Source organism: Oryx dammah, unplaced genomic scaffold (assembly GCF_014754425.2).
Source record: "Oryx dammah isolate SB20612 unplaced genomic scaffold, SCBI_Odam_1.1 HiC_scaffold_4, whole genome shotgun sequence".
In the NCBI taxonomy this organism is placed as follows: Eukaryota; Metazoa; Chordata; class Mammalia; order Artiodactyla; family Bovidae; genus Oryx; species Oryx dammah.
Genome location: NW_024070188.1, coordinates 6,313,074 through 6,332,587, shown reverse-complemented (window position 1 = coordinate 6,332,587; position 19,514 = coordinate 6,313,074). Strand labels below are relative to the sequence as shown.

General features: G+C 43.6%; 1 protein-coding gene across 5 annotated transcripts in view; it reads left to right on the top strand.

Moving 5' to 3' along the window:
* HMGN3 (high mobility group nucleosomal binding domain 3) overlaps window positions 1-19,252 on the top strand; it is a 33,833-nt gene extending 14,581 nt beyond the window's left edge. The window contains exons 2-7 of one of the 5 annotated variants that reach the window (XR_005720879.1): window positions 6,529-6,579; window positions 12,652-12,681; window positions 15,927-15,977; window positions 17,810-18,223; window positions 18,342-18,441; window positions 18,767-19,252. Coding sequence is in view for 3 of the 5 variants with exons in the window: in XM_040239073.1 (XP_040095007.1) it covers window positions 6,529-6,579; window positions 12,652-12,681; window positions 15,927-15,977; window positions 18,107-18,223; window positions 18,342-18,428; window positions 18,767-18,805 (375 nt within the window). In the remaining 2 variants the exon portion in view is untranslated. The remainder of the gene's footprint in view (window positions 1-6,528; window positions 6,580-12,651; window positions 12,682-15,926; window positions 15,978-17,809; window positions 18,224-18,341; window positions 18,442-18,766) is intronic. The other 4 variants (XM_040239073.1, XM_040239074.1, XR_005720880.1 and 1 more) reach the window with 4 other exon arrangements.
* Window positions 19,253-19,514: the final 262 nt, after the last annotated feature.

Sequence of the window (19,514 nt, the reverse complement as noted above, 5' to 3'; positions counted from 1 at the left end):
CCTGATGCAGTCTTAAGGAAGTACGATTTTGTCCCCTTCGGTGCATTTTCGTGTCCTCAGATGCAGGACTGCGGCATCGTTGTAAGATGGGAGAGTGGAGAAAGTGAAGTTGGTCAGCTGCTGAAGAAACCCTGGCTTGCTTCACCAGCTCTCCTCCCACGCCCGCTCAAGAGGACAGCTCTGAATCCGTGTTTCTGATGATCTTGGCTTCCCATCTTGCCCGACTCCAGATTCCTTCATATCAGCACAAATGAAATGACTGTGAATTATATGTTTTGGCCAGAAGAGGAAGAGGTGGTGTCTGCCCAGACTTGTAAGAAACGCAAGAAACGCTAATAGTTGTGGAATTTGTGTTGGCAGGAGATGTGGCACTGCCAACTGGGCTTTACTTCCACCCCTGTTCCCCCTGAATGTTGGTAATACTTTGGGAGTTTTAAATACAGAAAAGTTCAGAAAATAATATGACATGCCTATTTACCCATCATTCAGAATTCACACATTTGACCATTTTTTATCCTCTTTGCTTCAGATCTTTCTAAGAGTAAAATGTTACAAAGTTTAAGTTCAAAACACCTCCTTGATTCCCTTGATCATGAATTGCTTGTATATCTTTGCAGGTCATGATTGTAGATGTTTATGATGTGTGTGTTATATGTAAATGCATAATATTGATTTGTGCATGTTTTGAAATTTATAAGTAATCATGTATTGCATTCTCTTTCTTTTGTTATCTGACATTATAATGAATGAGTGTAACTTGTTTAGGTATATTATGATGACTAATACATGTGGACTTTTTCCAGTGACTTGTTTCGTGGTTTATGTTTATCATATGTTTTCCTCTTTGCTTCCTTGCCTTTGATTTGTAAAACTTGCTTTATTTCACTCCTCCTGATCTGTTAAGTGTATGGATTCTTTTTATTTTCTTAAAAAACCTAATGCCTGTCTTTAAATTTTTGTTTTAGTATGATCTAAAATGATTCTGTGTCTGTATAATCCTCCAGAACAAAACCAGGGCCCTCCCATGCTGGAGGTGGAGATGCTCTGTTCCCCCCTCTTCTCATCTTTTATGGCTGTTATTGTCTAGACTGTGCCACCCAGGATGGCAGCCACTAACTACACGAGGCTGCACTGAGAAAGAATGAGCCAAGGTTAAAAAATTTTAATTTCATCCATTTAAATTTAAAAGCTGATATTCGATTCAGTTACTGGGAGGTTTTAAACATGTTTGCAACAACCTGGATATGTGAAAATACAGTACAGTTTATGACCTCTAAATATGGGTCAGGTATTCCTAGTGAAAACTTGGCATGTGAGTGGAAGTGTGCTGTAAATGTGAAATACATGCCAAGTTTTGAGGATTTAGTGTGAGGAACGTTTGTCACGTATCTGATTAATAATTTGAATCTTGATAGCATGTTGAAATGATAAAGTTTTAGTTATCTTCAGCTAAATATATTATCAAAATTAGTTTCACCCTTGTCTTTTTACTTTCTTCATGTGGCTATTAGAAAATCTAAAATTACATTTTATAATTCTATAGGGCAACACTAGTCTGTGACTTGCTGTTGAAATATTTCAAACACACAAAAAATAGATATTAGTATCTACAATTAATAGATTTGCCAATATATTTTATACTTTTTTCTTATACATTTTTCTTTCATGTCAATTCTCTTTTCTTCTTGCTGAATTTGATCCTTTAGTTTTAGATCCTTGTTGAAAGAAAGACTGTGTTGGCAGTAAACTCTCTTAGTATTTATATTATGACATATCTTCATTTCACCTTTACTCTTGAATGATAGCTGGGTGTAAAATTTTAGGCTGACAGTTTTCCTCAACTCCTTGAACATTTCTCTGGAGTTTCCTGTTGACAGATTCTGGTGAGAAGTTAATTCTTTGAAAATAATCCATCTCTTAATTCTGGAAACTTTTAACGACTTTCTTCATTTTCTTTGACCTTCTGTAGTTTCATTATGTCTCATTGTATATGTTTACTTTGCTTTGTTTCCAGTTTGTTCCTTGGTGTGAGTTTTTCACCTGGAGACTCACGACTTCAGTTTGGGAAAATTCTCACCCGTTATGCCTTTGCCTTCCTACCAGTGTCTCTGTTCTCTGCTTCTGAAAGTCTGTTAAACATATGTGGATCCTTGCAGTTAAGCACCGTGTCTCCTAACCTCTCTTTCATACTGTTTATCTCCTTATTGCTGTTTGTTGCGTTCTGGGCTAGTTCCTCAGCACTCCGTGACAATTCATTATTTCTTCTGCTGTACCTGGTCTAGACTTTACGTTTTGAGTTCTTTTTAATTTCAGGGAGCCTGCTTTCATTTTCAGAACTTGCAGTTTTTAAAAGTTCAACTACCTGTTGAATTTTGCCATGCACAGTTTGTGCTCTGGGCTGATTCTCCTTTTCCATTGGGTTACCAGGTGTTCAGTAATCCAGCTGCCTGCTGACTTGCGCCACCTGCCACCCAGTGACTCCCCCAGAATCCCCACCGCGCCTTCCATCAGGCCACCCCATGTATATGTCCCCTCCCCCTTCCTGGTTCTTAGTTCAGCCCCCATCTACCTGGATGCTGAAGGAGCCTCAGGTGTGTGAATGAGATCTTTTTTTGTTAGACCGTGGTTCTCTGCCTTCTTGGCCATTCTGCGTTCAAACTAGATTAGCGTGAGTCTGCCCTACCTAGGGGAGTGGGCAAGAACCTGTCTGCCTTGGAACCCCCTGCATCCTGTCTCACTCACTTCATCCTTCCCTTCTGCTCACAAGGTGGTTGAAGTATATCTGAGATCATCTATGTACACCCCCGAGCCTTATTTCTCCCTTTTCTTCATTTTTATTCCTCAAAATCTTGGACTAAAGCTTCGGGCTTTTCTTTTGATTCCTTTATACCATGACCTCCTGCTCTCTCCAGCCTCGTGGCTAAGTGTTAGCAGTGTGTGATAAGACAGCCTGAAAGGTGGTAGGTCTTTCTGAAATTGTATACCTGTTACTCTGTGTAACAGAAGCAGATTGCAAGGTTGCAGGGAATCTGGATGTAAGGAATTGCGTTCAACCTCAAGGCTCTATTGAATTTAATATATTTGATAATTTGCAGACTCAATAATAATCACAAATATGGCTTAATAGATATTAGTCACAAATATGGAAGTCTAGAATTTCAGGATTAAAAGGTGGTTCTTTATTTTACCTCTATACTCAAAAATTGTTGCTATTAAAAAAGACTCATTAAGGTCTTATATGTTTTATTATTTTTTAATATAAATTTATTTATTTTAATTGGAGGTTAATTACTTTACAATATTGTGTTGGTTTTGCCATACATCAACATGAATCCGCCACAGCTATACACGTGTTCCCCATCCTGACCCCCCCCGCCTCCTCCCTCCCGTACCATCCGTCTGGGTCGTCACAGTGCACCAGCCCCGAGCATCCAGTATCCTGCTATATGTTTTGTTGTATAACATCTGTATAGCCATTCGGTCTATGAAATGTTCTCCCCAGTATATTGCTTGATCGTAAAGGTGACCCTTTGAGTTAGGTGTCACTATCATCGATCAGAGAAAGAGACGGAGTCACATGATCAGGTCACTGTCCCAGATCACACGGCTCTGAGCTAGGGAGCCAAGAGTGAGCTAGGGAGCCACTGGACCTGCATGTGTGCCGCAGAACCCCACTGATCCCAGGGTGAAGATCATTTGGGTTGTTCCTGCCTACCAGTTTGCTGTGTGCATGTTTATAGAGTGATCTAGTGGAGTAGTTGCCAGAGAAACCAGCTTTGCTACAGTTGTCTCTCTTCCCGTCTCCAGTCTTAGGCTCATTCATTCATCTGGAAGTATTAACATATTTAGTTATACCTGCCTTTTTGGAGGGGTGGAGGGGTGGTTTCCAGGTTTCTCTTTTTCAATAATTTGCATCCAATACAAACAATATTAGGTCAGTTTAGAGAGTGATCAGTCATATTGCTGTCACAAATCCACTGCCTGGAAGCATATTGAACATAATGTCATTAATATCAGTTTAAGGAAAAAAAATTTTACTGTCATTTAACGTCAGTAGAAGCTGTGTGGAGACTTCCCTGGAAGTCCAGTGGTTAAGACTCTGCGCTTACAATACAGGGAGGGTGGATTCAATCCCTGGTCAAGAAACTTAACATCCCACATGGCAAAAAAACAAATAAGTAGTAGCTGTGTGCTGCTTCTTTAAAAGCCTGTCAGTTACAGGTAGAGGGTAGCCCAGATGAGATCTACTGAGTGGCCTGATAAGAATGAGAGCCCAGCACTTGAGACAACACAGCATTTGGTTTATGGCCAGAAGGGTCACATTGGTAACTGGGGAAATGGGCAAAGCCAAATGGCTCACCTGTTAGATTTTCTTAAGATTTTTCTGTCTCTAACTCAGCCGGCTGATACAGCACAAGACCTATGAGCCAGACATTCCTGTGCCAGAGAGTGGGGAGAGAAAAGAGAAGCTGTTTTCTTTGATGATAGAGAGGATTGCATGGATGAGGGGGAAAATGGTTGGTGTGGAAACAGGAGCGAACTCCAGGGATCTGGGAGGTTCTGAAGAGAGAGAAATCTGTAAACTGGCTAACAGGCAGCCCCAGGGAAGAAGAGGCTTACTGTGTTGTTTGCATTGAAGAAAAGGTTTTGTCTTTCTCAAAGACTTTATCTACTTCTGACCTGACTTTTACATATTACTTTATAATCCAAGCGTTTATTTATTAATATTTTTTTTGGCCGCACTGTGCAGCTCACGTGATCTTTAGTTCCCATACCCGAGATTGAACGCAGGCCCTCAGCAGTGAAAGTGTAGAGTCCTAACCACTGGTCTGCCAGGGATTTTCCTGTAACCTAAGTGTTTAAATATAATCTTACTTTATGTGGACTTTTCCATATGTTCACATAGCTTAACTATTTTTAATCCCATAACATTAATAATTACATTGTTTATCTAAACATTTGTCTGTTATTTACTGATCCTGTGAGTGGTTTCCAATTATTTCATATTAGAGTACAAATAAAACGGTATTTTTACAAAGCTTCTTGTTTCTTTCTCTGAGTCTTGCTTCCAAAATCAGAATTACTCCGTCATTACATGATTAGTCCTCTGTGTCTTTTTTATATTGCCAGATTATTCTTTGAAAATATATTGATTTACAGTGTCACCAACCCCAGCAAACAGTGGGTTTGAGGAGCTTTTAAATGTTTTTCTCATTTTATCAGACTAGGCATTACCACATAGCTGTTTTCTTTTCCTAAGCCATGCATTGCGTCAAATGTCAGTTTGCTATTTGTATTTTTTTTGTCCTGGGAACTCTTCCTGGGTGTGTGTTAGTCTCTCAGTTGTGTCCGACTCCTTGTGACCCTTTGGAGTGTAGCCCCACCAGGCTTCTCTGTCCATGGAATTCTCCAGACAAGAGTACTGAAGTGGGTAGCCCTTCCATTCTCCAGGAGATCCTCCCGACTCAAGGATCAAACCTGGTTCTCCTGCATCACAAGCAGATTCTTTAGCGTCTGAGCCACTCCTCTGTTCCTGCATGCTTTTCTGCTGAGTCACTTCAGTTGTGTCCAACTCTTTGCGACCCTATGGACCGTAGCCCACTAGGCTTCTCTGTCCATGGGATTCTCCAGGCAAGAATACTGGAGGGGGTAGCCGTTCCCTTCTTCAGGGGATCTTCCCCACCCAGGGATTGAACCCACGTCCCTTAGGCCTCCAGCACTGGGAGGCAGGTTCTTTACCACTAGCACCACTTGGGAAGCCCACTCTATTCCTATGTTGTGTCAAATAGTTTTAATTTTCTGATTATTTGAAGTGTTTTCATCTTATTGTCTAGCCAATAAAAATATATTGACATAATTGATTTGTCTTAAAAATCTAAGTGTATTTATGGAGTCTGGAAAGGAGTCAGGTTTGAGCTGTCACAAGAGTGGGCAGATGCTTCCCCGGGGGGATGGATCAAACTCTGGAAAGAAATCAGCTAGCGTGACTGGGTGCTGGGCTGTTCCACTGGGTCTGGGAGTGTGGGAGAGACCCTGGAGTTACTGATGGAAAAAAGGGAATTCATGATAAAAGTGTCAAGTCTTATCAGGAAATGGGCTAGAAATCAAAGCTAGCTGAGTATGGGGTGAAAATAACAGTTTTGCGCTTGGCCTGGGCTTTTCCTGCTCTCATCTTAGGGAACAAAGTGACTGTTGGCTCCCTGTTCTTTCCCCCGGTGGCAAGAGAAATCAATGAAAATTGCTTCAAGTGAATGTACATTGAGAACAGGGGCTCAGATCAGTTCTTGCAACAATTCTGGTGTAATATTAGAGCAGTTATGCAGATCAATGCTGTGTGTGTGTGTGTGTGGAAAACGTATCCTTTTACAAATTTACTTTGTGTGTGTATGTGTGTGTGTGTGTATGTGTGTGTGGAAAACGTATCCTTTTACAAATTTACTTTTCCCTGGAAATTATCATTGGCTTATGTAGTCTTTTAATATGCATTTTCCAACTTAAATACAATTCACCCAAATATTTTCTTTTTAGTCTCCAGAGAATACAGAGGGCAAGGATGGATCCAAAGTAACTAAACAGGAGGTAAGTGTATCTTTGACATCCTGTATTTAATTATTAACTGGAATTTCTAGTATTGTTACGATTGTATCTGAATGACTGCTCTTCTAAACTGGATTGTTGAGACTAAACCAGAGATAGAAGTGTGGCTGTGTCTCTGCCCTTGGCCCGGGCAGATTTCAGTTTAGGGGCACTCAGGAGGTGTTTTCCACTTACCATGTTTATGTTTCTACTTGTCTGTTAAAGCAGATACTGAGAATTCCTTCTGGGCAAACAGTGAGATAATAGGTAAATTCATCAAGGAGAACAAAGTCCGCCTTTCACAGTAAGGAAATGAAAGACTGTTGATTTAATAAATTCTCCACTCCAGTGAGTGAACTATAAATTACCGTTTGGGCTCTGAATATTTGCCTAAAAGCAGTCGTCTTTTAAAGTCAAAAACTACAAAAGATATGTAAAATGTCAGAATTTTAAAGTTTTTTACTTCTAACCAGGAAAATTCTTAGCTTTTGGGATAATTAGATAATAAGTCAAAGAAGCTCTGTGTGAAAATACAGAAAACTCCAAAAGGCTAGGAACTTGGAAGAGATACTTGCCTTTGACCTTCCATGGCAATATCATGAACTTCTAAAAGGAGACGAGCTAGAAAAGTAGCGAGTGAGATGGTAACTGTGATGACAGCCATTCCCTTTCACACAGAGCTTTACAGTGTGTGGAAACACTGCAGCTCTTAACCCTTGAACTTATAGACTCAAAGGGGTCAGGAGAGAGACGAAAACAATATCTAGTTACAGAGTCTTTGATTGGGTGACTCATGTTGTGTTAATAATTCAGAGGTTGTCATGAGAGCAAAACCCCTACAACATGATTTGTAAAAGGAAGTTCGTTCTGCCGAGTGGAAAATCTTCAACAGAATCTGTAAAGAAATACTTCAAAAGCAGAACAAACAGAACTGCTGCTTATAGCCAAGTCCCCGCCATGCATTTACCCAGTTTTCAGTGTCTAGCAGAGCTTGGGAGGTAAAACTGGCAATCCAAGGTCAAGTCACTAAACAAATGGTGAAAGTGAAAGTGAAGTCATGTCCGAGGCTTTGCGACCCCGTGGACTGTAGCCTGTCAGCCTCCTCCGTCCATGGGATTTTCCAGGCAAGAGTGCTGGAGTGGATTGCCATATGAAAGTCGCTCAGTAGTATTCAACTCTTTGCAACCCCATGGACTGTACAGTCCATGGAATTCTCTAGGCCAGAATACTGGAGTGGGTAGCCTTTCCCTTCTCCAGGGGAACTTCCCAACCCAGGGACCAAACCCAGGTCTCCCACATTGCAGGCAGATTCTTTACCAGCTGAGCCACAAGGGAAGCCCAAACAAATGGTAGAACCAAACAAAAAAATGTTATACCAAAGTTCCAATGCTTGAATTTTCTGGAAAATGGTGAAATATAATCTGTAGGACAGTTGACTAAGTGTAATACGCCTTAATGTTTTTAGGTTTCAGCACAAATGCATTTGGGTTTCTCCCTGGGGACTGCTATTTAAATTGATCTGTTAGAAAACCTAGAAACCATTAACAGATCATGGGTAGTGAGAACAACTTTTCCCTCCTTTCAACACTAAAAGCAAGCTGGTTAGAATATATGAACAAGATTCTTGCTCATATAGTTGTCTTATGCATATTCTTTTAGCCTCAGAATTTTTACTACTTATATTTTTACATTATTATTTTTAATGTTTTATCTGATTGCATATATTTTACTGCTATCAGAAATCTTTCCTAGAAAAGACTCTTCCTATCATTTAAATCAGGATCAGATTAAAACTTATGACTTGTCTTCAGGACACCAACACAATTGTTTAAAAAGTGAAAAGGTAGGTTAATTAGAAGTGCTTTGGGATAAGAACTGTTTGATCATATATTGATTGATTTTTCCCTGCTGAATTGATGGGGTTTTCTAGTTATGTCACTGAGTGTGCCCAACCTAGTCTACAGTCAATAAATATCAGTTACAAAGGAGGATCCCCTTTTGAAAATCTTCTCCGTGATATTTGAACGGCATAGTGCAGAGTATAGTATCTGGACAATAAATGACCAAAGTGATAGGCTACAGTCATTACACTGGGCAGATTCCTAAGCCCTTTCACCTCCATTGTTTGAGCTGACCCTTAATTTAACCCTGGAACAAGGGGAGAGAGCACTTCGGGATTTCCATAGAGCTAGTTGGCCACGCACAGAGCCGACTCATTGTAAAAGATCCTGATGCTGGGGGAGATTGAGGGCAGGCGGGGAAGGGGACGACAGAGGATGAGGTGGCTGAATGGCATCACTGACTGAGTGGACATGAGTTTGAGCAGACTCTGGGAGATGGTGAAGAATAGGGAAGCCTGATGTGCTGGAGTCCAGGGGGTTGCGAAGAGTCAGACACAACTGACTTAATGACTGAACAACAGCAAGAGCATTCCTACCAAAGCAACCAAAAGATGTATGGAGCACTTGAATGCACCAGGCTGTGCAGATTGCATAGTGAACAAAGGGGCAAAAGTCTCTGCCTTCATGGAACTTCCACTGTAGAAGGGAGAAAGAGAGAGTAAATAAAATGATCAGAAATCTGCTATGAAGAAAAAGAAAGCAATCAGAGGGAGCAATTTATGTCAGAGAAGCACTGTTTTGGTCAACAGAGGCACGAGTTATTATCCCCATTTAACAAGAGTGAGAAAGGTTCTCAGAGAAATAACATACTTTTCCCTCACCTTGTCAGTTGCAGCACCAGGAAAGCCATCTGAGTCTTCTGACTCAAAATCCCCTGTCCTCATGCCCCTTTTGAGGTCATCGTAAATCTGGTCATGGGACTTCGTGGTGGTCCAGTGGTTAAGACTCTGCACTCCCAGTGCAGGGGGCCCGGGTTCAATCCCTGGTCAGGAAGCTATAAGATCCCGCATGCCACACGTCATGGCCCAAAAAAATCGAATCTGGTCACCCAGTGCCTTTTCTCTGTCTTCTCCGTCCTCCAGTCCTGGAGTCCTCCGTGCTCCACTTCTCAATTCTGCAAATAAGGGAAATTCAACCTAGCTCTTCATTTGTTTTTGAAAGTTAAAAGCAACTTGACTTGTGGGCTTTGCTTGGAAGTGCATGGTGAAGCACAGAGGCATTAAGAAGTCTCATAAAAGTAAATATACTTCTGAATTCCACTGGAATGGCCCATATGTTTTGAGCAGTGTTCAGCTAAGTCCAGTGATTCTGCTTGTCCCTAGCTCTCCCAGGGAATTCTGTCATATTGAGATCAGACTTCTGTGTTGCTTTTGCAGGACATTAAAGACTCCGTATCTTTCATAGTAGCCCTCACTATAATTTTGTCCAGCCTAGGGAGTTTATCAGGTAAGCAATCAATGCCTACTGAATAATTCCATTTTGCCCAGCACCTGTGTACCGCAGTAACAAACCTTCACGTGGTTTCTATAACTCTTAACAACCCATCATTCCAAAAGCCTGCCTTTTTTCCCCTGAGAACTGCTCTTTCAGCCACTTTTCCTGCGGATTCACAATCAACAAATGGAGAGACATTTTTTTAAATTGACGTATAGTTGATTTACCATATTGTGTTTCAGGCACATAACAAAATGATTTGGTGATACACATATATGTGTACATCTATATTCTTTTTTAAAATTCTTTCCACTATATTACAAGATATTGAATATAGTTCCTTGTGCTATACAGTAAACCCTTGTTTATTGAGAGAAATTCTTAAATCTTTTTTTAAAATAGTAGTTCTGCCCCACAGTGTGAGTCTCAAATGAATACTTTGAATTCTAGTGTTTAAAGAAGGGAGAAGAGCAGCCTGGTCTATTTTATATCCAGTAAATACAGTCCAGTCATTTATAGGAAGATTTGTGAAATGTGATGAAACTTTGCAGGAAGGTATACACACCTGCTGCAAAGTCAGTACTACTGACTGTGAGTGAAAGTTTGTTTGAGCCTCCCCTCTCTGCAGTGAGAAAGAGCATCTCTTAGGATGGTTTAAGAGGAATATTTAAGAGAAGTTTGGGTTTTTTTCCCCCCTCCCTGACATAGAAAGAAGAGCTGGTAAATTTTAGGCAGGAAGTCATAAAATCATTTTACTGTAAAATATATGCTTTTTAGATATGGCTCCATTTAGACAGCCTAGAAAGGCAGACTTTGTTTTGCATGCGTTTTGTAGGCTTTTCATTTTGAAACTCTTGTACTGGACCTGAATTATGAAAAGGTAGTGAGTCATTTGGATGGGAACAGCTGGCAGGCCAGTGCTCTGTTGGAACGCCTCTGGAAATCCCGGGGTGGGGGTGGGGTGTGACATCACTCTGCCTCTTCATGTGTTCCCTCTTGCCTGGAGAGGGAGGGGGCAGAGAACCGTCGAGTTGGGGAATTTTTCACAAGATCTGGCTTCCCTTCAATGACCTCTTACTCAGGACAGCTCGTTGGTTGATAGGGAGGCAGTTGTAAATAATGGTTAACCTGTTGGCCCCTTTTCAGGCTCCAGACTGGATCCTAAGTAGCCAGTGGCCTTGGCACCGCTCCCTGCAAGCTCACTCTTGCTGTGTGTCTGGTGCTCACCCAGTCCAGTCACTTCCATGTTTGCTGAGGGTCCCCGCGAGGCATCAGAGCTTCAGAAGTGCCAGAGAAGATGGTTCCGTGCAGAAGGGGCACAGACAAGGGGCGGGAGGGAAGGCCCACATTGTGTGTCGCACGCTGTGCACCCCCTGACCCTGGGCAGTGACGTGTCCGCACAGTCTCCTGGCTCGACACTTCTGCCTGCCCACCTGAAGTCCAGCTCTGACCTGTGCACACAAAACCAGGGTTAAAGTTATTCTCGGAGGCTCTGGCCCTGCATTTCCTTCTGTAGTTTAAAGAAAGACAGCTTTAGCTTCTTCTGGCTATTTTCAGCAAGAAAATTCTTCAATGTGGAGATGGCAAGAAACACTCCAAGGCCCTTTGGCCTTGACCAGCTCACCCAGACTGACTTGAGAATTCCATGATTCCTTGGAATTGTGACCCAGGTTCCTGCTGACCATTTGCGCTGACCGTCAAAAAGATTATTTGAGACCTTTAAGCTATTGTCATGAGGCAGAGTCTGCATAAGGCAGCGAATTAGAGAAAAGCTTGCGTTCCTTTTTTTTTTTTAATGAGTATTCTTGCATATCTCCTATATGTTAGGTGGTACACTGTTCTAGTAGAAATAGAGCTATGAACCAAAGAGAACGGGAGGAGTATTTGCTCCTGGAACACTTATAAAGAAAGGAAGTTGTAGAAAGTGAAATCCCTTGAGGCTCTGTCTTTGGCTGGTGAGGAGCAGAGTATCAGTTGTATGTGCATTTTTCTGAAATATGTAGAGCATTTCTGCTCTTAGTAATTTTCTTTGCCATCTCCTTTGCTGCGAAGTTGCACCATCCTTGAGGAAGATTTCCTTGAAAAATTCTAATCTCAAGAGATTCTCTAAATTTGTAAACTTCCAAATGAAAAGAGCTTTATACTCTATTTAAGTCTTTCAGCGATGTGCATTTCATGGATCGATCATTGTGTTTATTTTGTTACAGGTAAAAGGAAGCTGTGGTTGTTAACTGCCTAAGATTTGTAGTCATTCTCTATTCTAACATAGTAACCAGGGAGGGGACTCTTGCTATTTCGGTTTCTGCACAATTATATAAGTCCCTTTCTGTATAAATGTATAAGCTTCGGTTCCGTTTGTAAGGAATGCGCGTCAGACTGGACTGGTTCTGAAATAGCGCCTCAGTGCTGCTGCTGCCCATTTTATCACACAGTAGATGGTGGTTTGGGTGGCAGCATAAACGCGTCTTCCCGGCCTTGCCCATGGTGCCCTCTCCTGTGAGAGGCCATTTCTTTGAACAGTGCACCTGCACCTCTTTACAGACACTTCTGGAATGTTCCAGTGCTCAGGGCACTTGGGGTATGTTTAACTGTGCTCACGGGGGTTGAGGTGGGGGATTAATGGGACTCATGCGTACTGTTCTTTCAACAAACTAAGACAGTAAGGATGAATTTTTTTTCAAATCAGCTTGATTGTGCAAAATCACGAAGAATTATGTTTTGTGTTGCTTTTCCTTTGCAGCCCACCAGACGGTCAGCCAGGTTGTCAGCGGTGAGTACTTTGGGCCCCACTGTTGTTAGCTCTTACACACACATTCCTTCTGTCCACGGCAGCAGAATGAAGACTAAGGTGGTGTTTCCTTTGAGCTTTGTTTAATTTCCTTTTTGGAAATTACCTGGGTCAGAATTTCAAGCAGGTTTGACAAGTGTTGCCAAGCAATTCACTTAATCAAATATACTGGTGAAGAACAGTGGCCAGCCCAGCAAGCAAGCATACGAAGCCCAGGAAGTTGTTTGATATGGCTGGAGCCGGGCGATGAAGAGTGACGTTATTAGCAAAGCCCTCATCTCTTATTCTACACCTGATGTACCAAAGGAGACGAGAAGTCTTGATTCTATCTCCACGAGAAAGAGAAAATCCATACCTTAGTCAGAATGTTCTGGAAGTCCTCTGAATCCATAGACTGCCACCTTACTTCAGAAGCAGAGAATCTTTTTTCAAAAAGGGAACCATTTCCAGTCTGCCACCTGGGGTCTCCCTCGCCAGGCCAAGCCCAAGGAAGGGTCGTGGGTTAAGAGCATTGAAGCTGGGATGGGCAGTGATCAAGCCTTGGCAAGACTGTGCCCCAGCCCTCCTCACCCCGTCGTGCTCCTGGCTGAATCTGGTGCTCCTCCCACCCAGCCTGCTGGTGTGCCCTGCCTCCTCCTGCTGAGACCGGTCAGCCTGGCTCTCTGGAGGGGGACGTGCACTGCCCACTGAGATGTAGGGCATTGACCTCTTGGCTCACAGCCCGTACTAGATGGCACTGGGACCTTCAAGGGAGCCTGGCTTTCTTCTCAGCCCACACCTGTGCCTGGCACGATGCAGGGAATCCAAGCAGAAATGGATATTGGAAACTTTTCACAAATTAAAAAAATATATATCAGTTTCTGGCTTTTCTTCTCAATATATTTTTGCTAAACTTGTTTCCCAAATTTAAAAGAAAAGGAAAGGAATAGGTATTGGAACCATTCTCAAGTTCGGAAGTATAGCCGGGTTTAGGTTGGGTTGAGCCAGTGTTCCGCATGTGTGCGTGCTAAGTCGCTTCGGGCGTGTCTGACTCCTTGTGACCGCGTGGACTGCAGCCTGCCAGGCTCCTCTGTCCCTGGGTGCTCCAGACAAGAACACTGGAGTAGGTTGCCATTTTCTCCTCCAAGGGATCTTCCTGACCCAAGGATCCCGTCCCCTCTGTCTCCTGTGTTGGTAGGCAGGTTCTTCACCGCTAGCGCCACATGAGGCCCAACCTAAGAAGCAACATCAGAGTCACCTGGAAGGTTGTACCTGGGAGGTGTGTTTGTGTGTGTACGTAGTTAATCCAGGTTCTGCTACAATACCAAACAGTACACCAACACAGAAGGTGTTACGCTTGTCCGATGGTGTGATTTTCACTGTGGTTGAAAAGCTATGTCTTAACTCTTTTCCATTTCACTGCAGATTATACTGAAAGCTATTGTATTGCATGGATATCTAGCTTATCAAGGGCGAGGGGGGTAGACCTTTAAGTTAAAAACCAAAATATAAAACAAGGCCTTTCCTGAGCACCGGGGTCCAGCAATAGAATACCTTCCACTGACATCATGCCCCGCGGTGCTGACACAGAGCCTCAGAAGCCAGTGGGATTACAGACTACAAAAACATCACCATTTCCTGTCCCATTAAAACACCAGTACTGGGTTTAGGGGGAAAAGGTCCGTCTTGCTGTAAATTGAGAAAACAAGGACATGTTAGTACAATGTATCAAAGCCTGAAGTAAAATGTTTTATATCCTGAAAATTTAGGAGCTATGCAAGCTGATAGATTTGGGGAGCAAATTTATGGTGGTCAGAAGATTAAGGAAAACAGCCCCTGCTTTTCAAGCTCAATTTCCTTTTCTTATTTGAGAGGTTATGTCCAACGACCAGTCTTCCGGAATTGAAGTGATTATAATTTCAGTTTATGACCTTGATGGAAAGAGCCAGATTCGGTATGGTCCTGGACACTTGGAGGCACTAGGGAAACAAGTGTTTTTCTCCATGGGGGGGAGGGGGTGGGGTAGGGGAGTGGAGGAGGTACTTTGGGCAGTGTTTTCTATTTAAAAACCATGCTCCCTGGTGCCAGGAGAGAGGTATAATTTTTTCCTAGCTCCATGAGAGAGAAATATTTGCCCTAAGATAGCTTTAGAAAAACCACAGGTTTAAACGTCCCCCGTGTCTCTTTGTACCCATCTCAGGTCCTTAGGAAGCAGCCAGGCTGAAGGCTTGTGTGCAGGGGCCTGGGGCCACAGGACAGGGGGCCAATGCTTCCAGGAGTGGGGAGAAACACACAAGGCAAGAAAAAAAAGAAGTCACCGGGTGGGCCGTTTAGCTAATAAGGTCTGTGAAAGATCTTGAACTTTGGGAGCTAACAGTATACCTTGTGGGCTTCCCAGGTGGCGCTAGTGGTAAAGAACCCGCCTGCCAGTGCAGGAGATAAAAGAGACACAGGTTCGATCCCTGGGTCGGGAAGATCCCCTGGAGGAGGGCGCAGCAACCCACTCCAGTATTCTCGCCTGGAGAATTCCACGAACAGAGGAGTCTGGTGGGCTACAGTCCATAGGGTCACAAAGAGTCGGACACGGCTGAAGTGACTGAGCGCGTGCACACGCAGTGGACATTGCATCGTTATAATTGTGTTCCTAATAACAGACTCGAGGGAGCCCAGGGTCTGGGTGGCCAGGAGATGCAGTTCACCTTGAACTGGCCTTGGAAGAGAAAAGTAGGAAGAAGCTCAAGCTCAGACAGGCATTTGAAACCCACATCAGAGGTGGGAGAATTTGGAACTGGTTCTGGAATACTTCACGGGCAGCTCTCTCCATTCCCACATGGGCTTCGCCTGTGACGGTGCTAGGATTTCTAGACTGTTCGGAAGGCCGGTGTGAACCAGATTCCCAGAGTCATTTGGCTGAGGGCCTGAGTTGTTCCTCTTGCTGCAATGCTGTGATAAAAGGAAATAGAGAGACATCAGACAGAAGCCTAAATGTGTTCCCAGAGAGTTATTCTGGCCCAGGGAATAGTGAGTTGACTTCCAGACCTCACCTGTCGTCGACTTGAGAACCCGGGATGAAAATAGTCGTGAAATGCGGAGGTCTTTTTGCTGGTGCTGAAAATAGGGCATTTTTTTCTTTTGAAATGAACGTCATAGTCAAAATGGACTGTTGTCTTTGGCGGTCTTGTTGCTGTTTCTTTTGGTGCTGAGGGTTGTCTTTTTCAGTATTTGTATAACTTCATTTATCTTTGCAGAAACCTGCTCCCCCCAAACCTGAACCTAAACCAAGAAAAACATCTGCTAAGGTAAGAGGTGCTCCCTCCCCCGCTTTGGCTTTTTCAACAGTGAATGAATTATAATTCCATATCCCAGAGTCATCCAAGGAAAGATCACATTTAATGATTCAGGCTCAGTGCCTGGACCAGAAAACTCACCCGAGCTGGAGACAGGCTTTCTCAAAAAGCAGAGAGCACAGTTTTTACACTTTACTGGGAGTCTGTTTTCCTTTGGTCCATGCAGCAAAGGAAGTCAGAGCATATGCTGCTCTGAGAAGCCTCACGTCCAAGGTGGAGTTTGGTAGCTGCCTCATGAGACACACAGTTCAGATGGTTCTCTGGAACAGTGAGCCTGGGCCTGCTGCCAACAGCTGGTGAAGGACTTGTGGGGGCTTCTGGCTTCCTAGAACTGGTCTTAGGAGGCCAGTCTGCTGACTAATAATTAATCAATACTACCAAATAATTAAGGCTTCCTTGGTAGCTCAGACGGTAAAGAGTCTGCCTGCTGTGCAGGTAAGTGTCAGTGAAAGGCGCTCAGTCGTGTCTGACTCTTTGTGACCCCATGGACTATACAGTCCATGGAATTCTTCAGCCCAGAATATGGAGTGGGTTGCCTTTCCCTTCTCCCAGGGATCTTCCCAACCCAGGGATCGAACCCAGGCCTCCTGCATTGCAGATGGATTGTTTACTAGCTGTGCCACCAAGGAAGCAGGAGACCTGGGTTTGATCCCTGGGTTGGGAAGATCCCCTGGAGAAGGAAATGGCAGCCCACTCGAGTATTCTTGCCTGGAGAATCCCATGGACAGAGGAGCCTGGCAGGCAACACCCCACGGGGTCATATAGAGTCAGACATGACTGAGCGACTAACACACACAGTAATAACAACACACAGCAAATAATGAATACAAGCAAACAGTTACATAGCCCTTGTCCTATGTGCGTGTGTGGTCAGTCGCTTCAGTCATATCCAACTCTTTGTGACCCCATGAACTGTAGCCTGCCAGACTCCTCTGTCCATGGGATTCTCCAGGCAAGAATACTGGAGTGGGTTGCCATTTCCTTCTCCAAGGGATCCTCCTGACCCAGGGATTGAATCCATATTCTCCAGCTCCTGCATTGCAGGCAGATTCTTCACCCACTAAGCCACCTGGAAAGCCTCTTGTCCTATGTCAGACCCTCATCCTATGCATGGGCCTCCCTGGTGGCTCAGCGGGTAAAGAATCCGCCTGCAATGCAAGAGGCCTGGGTTCAATCCCTGGGTTGGGAAGATCCCCTGGAGAAGGGAAAGGCTACCCACTCCGGTATTCTGGCCTGGAGAACTCCATAGACTGTGTAGTCCATGGGGTCACAAAGAGTCAGACACGACTGAGTGCCTTTCACTTTCATCTTATGGATAGACACTCACATCAGTCCTACTAAGGTAGGGATACATTGCAGAATTATTGGGGGTAGGAAGTTTACCCCCAAATGGCCTTTCTTTACTTTGCCCTTCAGAGTGGCATCCCTTGTTGTGTGTGCATTGTTTGAAATGATGTGTATTGAGGTGTGAAAAGGCGATTGTGAAGCGGAACTCATTTTTGTGGCTTTGGTCTTTTTGGGGGGGGGTATCCACACCTCATGGCCTGTGGGATCTGGAATCTTAGTTCCCAAACCAGGGATGGACCCTGGGCCCCCTGCTTTGGGAGCACATTAGAGTCTTAACCACTGGACCAGCAGGGCGGTCCCGGCTTGGTCTTAAAATCAGGAATTTTGCTTCCTCTCGCCTGCCTTCTCAGGGGCTCTCCCAGCTTTCAGCCCCAGGCCCTCACATGCAGCGTTTCCTCTTGCTGGGTCTGCCCTGACTTCACTGCGTGCCTCTGCAGCTCTTCTCCCCACGTCAGGACCGCTTCTCCCTGTATCAAGAGAGGATGCTCACCAGACACACACTTGAGGAGAGGTCAAAGTCCAGTGGATTTCCCGAGATGCCTGTTACATTTTCATGGGAGCCTCCATGTAACCCACTCAAAGCTCAGCAGAACCGGGTTCCCTCTTTCCCCTGAGAGCCACCCCTCACCCTTGTTTGTGCTTCCCCTTGTGTTTGGATGGAGGCTGGCTGAGTTTACACAACCTCCCACCCTGTCTCACACACTCTGTCCCCCTGTGCTTTGATCCTCTGTTAGAAAGAACCGGCAGCAAAGGTTAGCAAAGGTGTTAAAGGGAAGAAGGAGGAGAAGCAGGAAGCTGGAAAGGAAGGTACCGCAGCACCGTCTGAAAATGGTGACACTCAAGCTGAAGAGGTACTTTCCCCAGACACCTCCCGCTGATTGAATCTGTCATGAAAGCAATTGCTGGATCCTTCAGCCACTGACCGCACGTTCATAATGTGTCTCTTTATTGCCCGTAATGTGATTGCAGATCCACATCTCTCGCTCAACTGTTAATGTCTCAGCCTCCAGAGGTACCCCACCCAGCACACTGTCAGTAAAGGGGCAGATTGAAACAGTGAGAGTTAAGGGTACAGTAGACAATTCTGCACGTTTGCAGTGCCTAGCATCAGATAGTAGTGTGGTGTTCTTTTTCTTTCATCGTGAACCGCAGGAGCCCCGCAGGCAGAGCTTTTGTGGTCGTTTGCAAAGCAGAAAGCAACAAACGCAGCCAAGTGTTTGTGTCATATATCCCTGCCTTGTCTGTTTTGACACCCAGAGTTGAACTTGGTTTTGCAGTAGAGCCGCTAAAAGCAGATGTTCCAAACTGCATGTTGCTCGGGTGGAGTCTTCTTTGGCTTATGGTAGTTTTAATAGTAACTCTTGTCTTTTTTGTCTTCCTTTCTTTTTTCACAGGCACAGAAAACTGAATCTGTAGCTAACGAGGGAGAATGAATGGTCATGAAAATTGGGGTTGATTTTATGTACCTCTTGGGACAACTTTTAAAAGCTATTTTTACCGAGTATTTTGTAAATGCTAATTTTTTAGGACTCTACTAGTTGGCATACAAAAATATATAAGGATGGACATTTTACCTTCTCATAGTCGTGCTTTTTGGAAATTTCCTTCATCCTTGAGTAAAATAAATACCAGTTTAATATTGGAAGCTGTCTATAAAATTGATTTCAGTATTCCATGCTCTCGCTTTAAAAATTTAGTCCTGTGCATACTGTGGTGCTTTTACTGTGCGTATTTGAATTTTTTCATGCCGTTTTTCTAGAGCAATAATCAGTGGTGCTTTTGTACCTAGGTTTTATGTGATTTTAATGAAACATGGATAGTTGTGGCCACCTGCTGATTATTTGTGGTTTAAAATAAAAGGTTTTCCTGCCTGCAAAATACCTGCCTTAGTAGTGTCTTTGCTAAATTTAGGCATTGTTTCATTTTCTTGTTGCAGAAGATGGAAAGAATTTGTACAGGCTGTCCCATGCTGGTCCCTCTAATAATTCATATAGGATTGTTTCTTAATTTTCTGGCCTCTAAAAATGTTATTTTAATAGAATCATCTGTGAGTGCCAGTGTAGAATTATTTCTAATATCCTTAATACCAGAAGTGGCCAGCAATAGTCAACCATATAATAACACTTCATGCAACATTATTTT